The sequence below is a fragment of the Cottoperca gobio genome, chromosome 3, assembly GCF_900634415.1.
Source record: "Cottoperca gobio chromosome 3, fCotGob3.1, whole genome shotgun sequence".
NCBI classification, from domain to species: Eukaryota; Metazoa; Chordata; class Actinopteri; order Perciformes; family Bovichtidae; genus Cottoperca; species Cottoperca gobio.
The window spans coordinates 13,477,510-13,486,685 of NC_041357.1; the positions used below are offsets into that span (position 1 = coordinate 13,477,510).

At 39.4% G+C, this 9,176-nt stretch overlaps 1 protein-coding gene across 1 annotated transcript; it reads right to left on the minus strand.

The window, feature by feature from the left end:
- Positions 1-15: 15 nt before the first annotated feature.
- Positions 16-5,133, minus strand: lysmd2 (LysM, putative peptidoglycan-binding, domain containing 2). Its single transcript, XM_029428607.1, has 3 exons — positions 4,102-5,133; positions 2,926-3,254; positions 16-733 (listed from the first exon to the last, which is right to left on the minus strand). Exons 1-3 carry the CDS (start codon positions 4,345-4,347, stop codon positions 682-684), a joined length of 627 nt encoding a protein of 208 aa, XP_029284467.1. The 5' UTR covers positions 4,348-5,133; the 3' UTR covers positions 16-681.
- Between the last annotated feature and the right edge of the window lie 4,043 nt (positions 5,134-9,176).

The following is a 9,176-nucleotide window of genomic DNA, read 5'->3' on the forward strand; positions in this document are numbered from 1 at the left end:
CATGAGATCTCCATGTCTGGTTTAATTACATATTTATTCTCCCCACATGAAACCAATATAATTTAAAAGCACAATAAAACAGCTGTTACAGACAGTTTTCCACACACATAAATAATGCATTCACACTTCAAAAATAGAGCAGTCCCTTCTTTTCCCCCAAAGAAAAAAAAAAAGCTTCAATGAGGCAAGTGGAACGTGTCCAAAGGCTTGAGTCCATACACCGCTTCTGTGTGGGGTGTGCTCGTACAGGGTAAACACTCATGAGGAAGGCCTGAATATACTTTCCAATGACACTATTCTAGGTCGGGGATTTAGCACTTCAGAGGCAGTTAGCAAATCTAACAAGCTAATCCCTCTGGAAATGCTTAGCGTAGTGTGTGTGTGTGTGTGTGTGTGTGTGTGTGTTTGAATGTGAATATATGCAGCAGGTGGGTTCTGTACAGCAGCTTCCGAAGCATATGATGAGAGGATGGGCACGTGAGCTCAGATAATTGTATCAGATACTCCTCCGTGCTGTTAAGTCTCCAAGTAAAACTGTACAAAACAATGACAATCATACATCGTAATAATTGCATATCAATAAATTAAAAGGCAAACATTACACTTTTGTTCAACGTGGTTTGGGAAAAGCAAAACAGGTTAAGAGAAAAAATAAGTGTGTGCAGTAAACTGGCTGGTCCTTTATATCTCCTGATATGACGTTGTGGGGGCCGTGTAGTCCTCCTCATTGTTCCTGCGGATTAGAAAAAGATGGATAGGATTTAATTGTTTTTGGACGTTTTCCACAGTGAAAACACATTTTAATATAATTGCACACACACACACACTTCTTTAACTCTTTTCTCCTCTTCCTCGCTCTGCTTAACTGGTCGCCACAGTTTCTAGGTGAGCGTGCCATGTGTGAATAATGGATGAGGCTGCCGTATTGTTCTCCACTCACAGTCTCATCTGGCCTCTCAGTATAACGGTCTTCAGCTTAATCTTAAAATATTACTTTTGCTGTTAGCAAAAACTACTTCAGAAATGCAAGAGGTCACAAATTCCTTCATTGAGAAGAATACTTTTTTCTTTCTTTAGAGCTTGCAGTACATGCTGAGGATGAGAAACAAGTCCAGCCGGTCACAATTAATTAGGTGAAGAAATATAGAACGATCAAAATCAATAGAGGATGGAGAGCAAGGTTTTACACAACGACTTTGCAGATACAAATTGAAGAGAGGAAAGAGAATAGTAAATGTGGGAGGCTAAACAATGTTTTGCTATAGAGCTATAGATTTACTTTGACTAAAAAGTATCCCAAGGGATGACAGGCCTAATCCCACGTTAATCTGAAAATTATGCACTCAATCTTGTCTTTTAGTTTCTCTTTCAACAGGATATCTCCATCTGTCTATCTATATCAAAATGGACATAACATTTGGTGGAGAGCGAGACCTCAATCCAAGGGGCAACACGTTGAATGTTTTGGTGATATATATATATATTTACATATTCAACATTTAATATTTCAATTAAAACTTGTTCTGACTCCCTCTGTCTACTTTGACCTGTTTATTTGTTCCAACTCTATTTTCCTTATAATCCTGTCTTTTTATTACACTTTATAATCATTGAGTAACGCCTGTTTCTATTGATATACAAATTAAGTTATTATACAATGAACGTAAGTGACAAGAAGGACGTCTTTGGACTCAAAAGCAAGTTGCAAGACTGCAGTGTTGACAGTTTGTGGAGTAATGTGGCCACATTTTGAGATTAAAATATGAAAAATCTTTACAATGTAGGAGCATATATTGAGATCATTGTTACTGATCAAACTATAAGATGTACCGTATGACGATGTAGGGGCTTCTAAAGGAGATGGTCAAACTGCAGGTCAAATACTCCCTACACTTTGTTTTAAGAGGTTTGTGGTTTGTTCCATTGGAGGGAGGAAGCTTAACAGGCATGCGGTCTGTGTTTGCTCTGGGACTGTGTGGAAACAACGGAGTGAGCGACTCTGTTTGTCTAAACACACAGCAGCTCCACAAGCTTTGATGTGGCTGGAGACAGAGTCGAGGCTTTTACACAAAGCTCGGCTTTGCCTCAGCGGGTAGGTAAACATTTAAAGAGAAATTAAATTGCACATTTACTCAAGGCTCGTGTCTTTGTAAAAACAAAACTCAGGTCTGGAGTCACTGGCACATCATGACAAAATTAAATCAGAAATGTTGTGCAGTCATAGAATAATGAAATACTTGCATCCTGTGTGTATAATTTAGTTTTAGTTTAGTTAGTTTGTACAAAATGTTTTTTCTTTTGTAAAGTGTCTTATCTAGAAAAGCGCTATATAAATTAAATGTATTATTATTATTATTACAATATTATCTTACACTGACATATAGTATGTACAGTATTTAAAAACATGGACCAAGTTTTATCACATGATGTTGATAAAGAAAGTCCTAGTTAGAAGCGACAATAGAAATCAAAGACAATGGACAGTTGATAGTGGAGCAACTGCCAACTCGGTCAGGTAATGTTTCCCGGAGCACAACAGGAAGTAAATTAACATAACGGCTGTTCCACTGTAATACAAACAAAACACTTTTAAAGAGTATGAAGTGGAAATACTATTTACACTCGATGTCTGTAGGGGAAACTGCTGCAGTCTGACTCAGTCCTGACTAAACTGATAGCACCAACAGCGCTTGTTTGTCCATGAATGGGCTGTGCTGGGCATTCATTACTACCTCACAACTGAGCAGATGTGCGAGTGTTCGCCGTCTCAACATGCAGCGTCAGGAAGACACGCTCAGGCCTGATTCAGCAAGCCAAATCTCCACCTAAATGTCTGATTGTTGCATCACGTTGCATAAGCACCACCTGAAAGTGTGCACTCAGAGCGCACACAGCTTTTTGGCCGGGGGTTGTTCATCACCTCACCTTACTTCCTCTTCTTTCAGTCTGCGTGCTGCCTGCTTTGATTGTTTAATTTGCAAGTCCAGTCTGTGTAAGAAGTCTTTGGCGGACAGCTCCTCTGGCTGGGGGGGTTTGGAGTTCTCAGGGGGTGGCGAGGGTCCCTCGATATCCTGCAACATAACACAAGGTGCATCTGCCTCGTGGCACACTGCTTCACCGTCCCCATCAGGAGACTCCAGAGACAGTCCGTTAAATATGTAGCGCTTCTCCGACAGCACAGGGATGTTGAGGTTGTTCTTCAGAAAAATGCAGTCGTTGCTGAACAGCTTGTTGGCTCTCTTGATTTGCTCCATCTGGCACAAATAGGTGACAGGAAATACGACAGTGTTAAAATAGTATCGCTTCTATGACTAAGCTACTACCTTCCTTGTTTTGATCATTTGCATGTAAGCTTTACACCTGTAACACCTTATATAAATCTGTCTTTAAATTGAGATTTAGTTTCTTATCAAACATAATATTTATACTTTACATTTTTAAAATGTGTCATTACATGTTGTTTTGGCTGTGTTTATCAAATCAGCAGTGAATGTAATGACAGGCTAATATGCAATATGTATTTAAAAAGTGGAATAAAGTAGAATGTAGAAAATACTTTTTAATAACATAATGCAGGACCTGTTTTAATAGATATTGGCACAAACAAATGTGTATGTAATAACATTTCCGACAACCAAATACACAACAACCCTGGGCCCCAGACAGAAACTTGGTAAACCTTTCGCTTTCAATGAGCTGTAAATGAATACTGTCTGCCCCCACTCTCCAGCTCTTTATTGTTTTAAATATAATAATCCTATTGCAGTTATTTTGGGCTCTAAGAACTGTCACCACCTTTCCTCAAATCACTGGTGTTGTCACATGGTGTAAAAACGAAAGTTAAATCAAGATGTAAACCCAAAAGGTGAAGTGAAATTATGTGTTAGGTCAAAACTCCCTTCACGAGGCCTTGAAGATGCTGCAGCAACATTTCTAAATAGCTCTGGCTGTTAAAACACCACTAAATGCTCTTTACGTCAGGCTTAAATAAAGGTTTGAATCAAAGGCATTAACACTCATTTAATATTCCACCGGATCTTCTTGTCAAGGTGAACATCACAGCACAAACTTAACATTGTACTGGTTATGTGGCAACCTTACCGTAACACCGTATCTGAGAGCAATCCCTTGCAGGGTATCACTGTCTGTAACCCGGTGTTCTATGTATTTCTCCCCCAGAGAGGCCGTGACGCTCGCTGTGCTTCCGTACGAGCGGATCTTGGTCCGGGCCAGGCTCTGTGACAGTTCGCTCTCCGACTCGGAACCGGACCTGGACCGAGGGAAGATGGGCTGGCCAAAACGTCCTCCTCCATCCCGCATCGACAGTACGGGCGAGAACTCCGCCATCTTCTCTTGAATAAAAAAAAGAGCCCCGGTTACCGCTGTTGGTTTTAACGCTCCTCTCGACTCGCGGCTGTAAAGTAAACGCTGGTTTAGGTGGAGGGGAGATTCCCACCCCCGGTCATATTCAGCATATCAGCCCAGGGGATAAGAGACATGTTTCGGGGACCACTACCTCACGGGCAGCTGTTTGTCATAGATCCGTTACGTTGACGTACAAAAGTCTATGAAGTCCAGGAGGAACAACAATAATACGGTTTCCGGGAACACTTTCAAAATAATTCATATTACCATAGACTTACATTGAGATAATAACGAACATTTGTTGCAAGGTTTTAAAGTAACAAATACCGGTGGATTTGAAGTTCACGAATTAGTCGGAGTAAACTACAATTTAAGTATCGTTTCAACCGAAGATGTCAAATATAGACATCATGCTAATCGTCGTAATTTCCTGATAAAAAATAACAGTTGCTAACTTATTAGTATCGTTAGTTAACTTCCGCAACTGTAAGTAGCAGTAAGTGTCTAGCTCAACTAAAAGAAAAGAGGACGTAAACAGAACCGCATTACGATTTGTATTGATTGAACTAACGTTACATTGTACGTTTGTGTTCGCTGGCCTAGCTTGCTCCAGCCTCAGATGACATTAGCCACGCTAACGTTAGCTCCATTCAGCCAACTCCAACCCTGCGGTGTGCAACACACGTGCGTGTTACCAAAGACAAGACAATACAAGTTTGTTTTTTAGACTTGTACTGGCCTAGGTATGACTAATCCAACCGCCAACATATCTTCCTAAAACTGAAACTACCCAAACTAGAATCTATTAATCTGCCATTAGAGCGAAACCAGACATCCATTACACTGTTAAATTAAAGTGTGCTACCATATTTGGCTATTTAATTATTGCACATTTAATCTAATTGTGTTTACATGTTGTATTTTAGTCAATAAAGTTGTGACTAATACAATTGCACAAATACAAAGCTGGCCCAGGAGTGTTGGATGCTGGTTATCCCTTTTATCAGATTGCTACTAAAACATAAATTAAAAAAAAGGCTACATGAAAGGTCCTTAAATTCAAGACTGAGCTGATTGTAAAGTACACCACTTTTCTTGTGTTACACATAATGAAGTAGGACTTTCACATTAGGTGGAAACATTCAGCAGGTCTCTGTGACCACTAACCACTGCATGTGACATCTGGAGCCAAAGCTTTTAAATGCATGTTCACTTTTGATGGCCTCTTTGAGAGGTTAACGGACCATATATGCATTAAAATAACATGTTTTTTTATATATATACTGTATATATAAATAGGGATTTTCCCAGCCTGGGATATCGGTGTCATAAAGTCTGCCATTTGAGGACCTGACTGTTTAAAGAGATGTTTCCATATTCCCTGCAATCATCTAACATCAGTTGCACAAACAATACATACACCTTTATTGTTACAACGGAAAGGAATAATTAAATTGAGGTGATGCAGTTACAGTAAAAACAACATCAATTAAGTAGATTAATTCCTACACTCCATCTACAGTGTATTGCATGATGATTTTGATTTGATTCCCTGGAAGATGTCTGTTTCTGGGTACATTTGTAATCATAGTTTGTCATTTAAAATTAATACATTGCCTCCTTCAAAATCATGATTGACCCATATAATACTTATAATACATACTGTTCAACAATACATAGTTGCTCTGTGTTTTTCCATTCTGGCTTCTACAATTGGTGGTACTGTTTTATGTCAAACTAATTTGGATTTTATTTGTATGGTTTTACCAATAATAACATTGTGAATATCAGTTTTTCAGTACATTAATGTTGTCATTGTAAGACACTGGCAATAGGAAACATAGTTTTTTTCTAGAGTTTGACATGCAATAAAATTCCTATTATCTAATCTTGTTTTTTAGATGATGTGGTGAAATCCTGGACATCTTTTATTATTATTAGGCCATATAAACCCACACTCTGCGACAGGTCAGTTAATCATTGTGGAATGGCAAATGAAAGACCATAAATGAACAAGATAAGTCCCAGCTAAATAACCAAGTAACATGATAGCCCATATGTGAACTCGGACAGTACACCTTTAATTATGTATTCCTTAGTTGGTGGTAGCTGATGGAAATGTTCATTGCCCCCTGTTGTCTGTGTAACTCACTGTGGTTCCTGAATATTCAGATTACTGTGGTGCTGAATTCCCAGAGGTTGTTTTCTCTTTTTTGAAACACTGTGTTAGAAAGCCTTGTGATTACTTTCCAATATGAGCAAAGTACTGACAGTCGAAAGCAATGATGATACAGCTATTATTAACATACTAATTTTAATGTGGTGTTGGTGAAAGGTAGGCATTTAACAGGAACACAAAGGATTTTGGACGCACGGGATGGAGCTCCATGAAATCTAACACGCTGTTGATCAAATACTGGGAAGCAACAAGTGGATGTCTGAATGATTCATTTATTCAATTAGTCTCTTTTGGTTGGAGATGAACTCACTGGCATGTTCTAATGGAAATCAGGTCATTAAACTAATGTAAGAGTACAAAGAGAGACCTACTGTAGACGAGGGAGCTCAATGCACTGATTATGCATGATGTTCTCTATGTGAGATGTCACTTGTTTTTAGAATGAACTGCAAATCAGTTCACTAAATGATGTTGTATTTGATGATAGAGAAAAAGAAAATGACATTAGAAATGTAACGATCCAATTTGTTTTCCAGAAAAGTTCATTGTGTGTTTTACATTTATATCTACAGTGAAGTCCTGGGATCTACTCAGGGGTCAAAACAACAAGAGGAGATTACATTGGCAGACTGACCTACAGCAGGAATCAGATTACTTCACTTCAATCACTGTTTCTCTTTCTCTTGTAGGAAAAAACAAACAAAGGAAACAAAAGCAAGAAGACGCAACGATGCTGTGAGTCATATGTCACAACGTTACCATGACAACAATCCTGATCCAACTGCACCCGCAGGTCTTGGGAGAGAAGATCAGTGCAATATCTTCTCTGACAAGTGAACCAGATGGGAGCACGGTTGTTCCAGTTATACGCAGGTGGTTTAAAAGTTCACAGGTGTTAAATCATGTCTGTGGAACACGATGAAATGAAATGTTTGCATCTGCATGAGGTTAATGTTCGGATAATGAAGTTGGATAGAGGTTATCCATCAGCACACTGTCGTAGAAAACATGATCAACATGAGACACTTACAGCATCTTTTTCAATATCTTCTTCAATAATTTATTAGTCAGTTATAGTCTGACTCCTACTGGACAGTTTTTTGGTATGACACCTGTGCAAAGTCCCTCATGTTTCCAACCACCAGGTGGTGCAATTTAATCACCTGTCAATCTGCAACTTTGTGAAACACATAAATGTAGTTAATCATGCCGGTTTTTGATCATTTAATGCTTTAAAAATAAGTCCAGTGCCCATAGATCTACATTATAACATTCTGCATTTAACAAACTCTGATTTGAAGGGTTGAATAACCAGAGCCATTATGAAAGACTGATGAAGAACCACGGTGCGTGTGCAATACTTGTTAATGTGGACATTGAGCAACAAATTGCTGGAGGGATCCACCCCTTCATATAATGCAAAGTACTGGTTTAGACGTCCAAGTAGTTCTTTAAATTGTAAACTTTTGATTACAATCAAGCCTGCAAATATTTGAAGAGCCAGCATTTGTTTTATAGCTGCTGATTATTATTTTTCCACTCCGAACCCGATTGTGCGGGAAGTTTCTCCGGGAAGAATGTTTTTGATTATGAGGGTTAGGAAACTTACTATATTTACCACAAAGGGAAGGAAATGTAATAGTACAGTGTTGCTTTGGCTGCCTTGCAATAGAGATGGCTGTTATTCCTGTTAAAGCTGACTTTTAGGGCAGGATGCACTTTCTTTTATTAATTAGGGCTATTCATGTCTCATCATCTTCAAATCCTCCACCACTTCTTGTATAAACAGTGATCTGTGTGCTCTTCCAAATACTTAGACCAACTATATGCTTAGCCAAACAGCTGCATATGTTCAGGCTTAGGAGGATGAGATCAAACACAAACTCACAGATGTTGCTTACTTCTTCTCAAGGTGTTTTCAGTTTGGGCGGTTACATAACCCAGTCAGGTATGAAGCAGTGTTTGGAGGACACCAACATTGCTCCTTTTGTCCTGAGAACATGTCAGCTCTCACCCTTCAGGGGCTTCAGCAGTTGCATCTGATGGGAGCACAGGGAATTAGTGCCGGTGATTTTTGTTTCTTGAAGTGAATGTTATTTCCTCTAAAATGAACTATAGTGTATATGCTACAGTACTTTTATTTCAATGAGTGGTAGCTTTGTGAAAACAGTACAATACGAGTGCCCTTCCCATTCTCTCCTCTGCCTTGTAATCTGTGAGCCTTTGTTTCCCGAGCGCATGAGGTCATGACAGAGAGGGACTGCTGAGAGCTTTGTTCAGGGCGGTCTCACTACAGCACTCATTTTGAGGAAAAATCCACTGCAGGACTGAAGGTGAACATACCTGTGAAAGAACAAAGACCCTGTGTGAAAGGCTGGCAGAGGGAGAGAAGGAGGGGAAGAGCAGAGGGGTGTAGAGCATATCTGTTGATGTACAATTTCTCCAGTCCACTCTGATGTTGGAGTCAGTCCCGTCCAGTGATGTTTAATCCTCGTCAGCATCACTGCCTGTACCCACCTAATCCACACTCCTGACCAGCAGCTGCATCACATCTAATCATACTGCCCATGCCAAAGTGCTAAGAAGAATATCATCAATGTCATTCTCAGTTACTGATTCTTTGCAGGTTTTT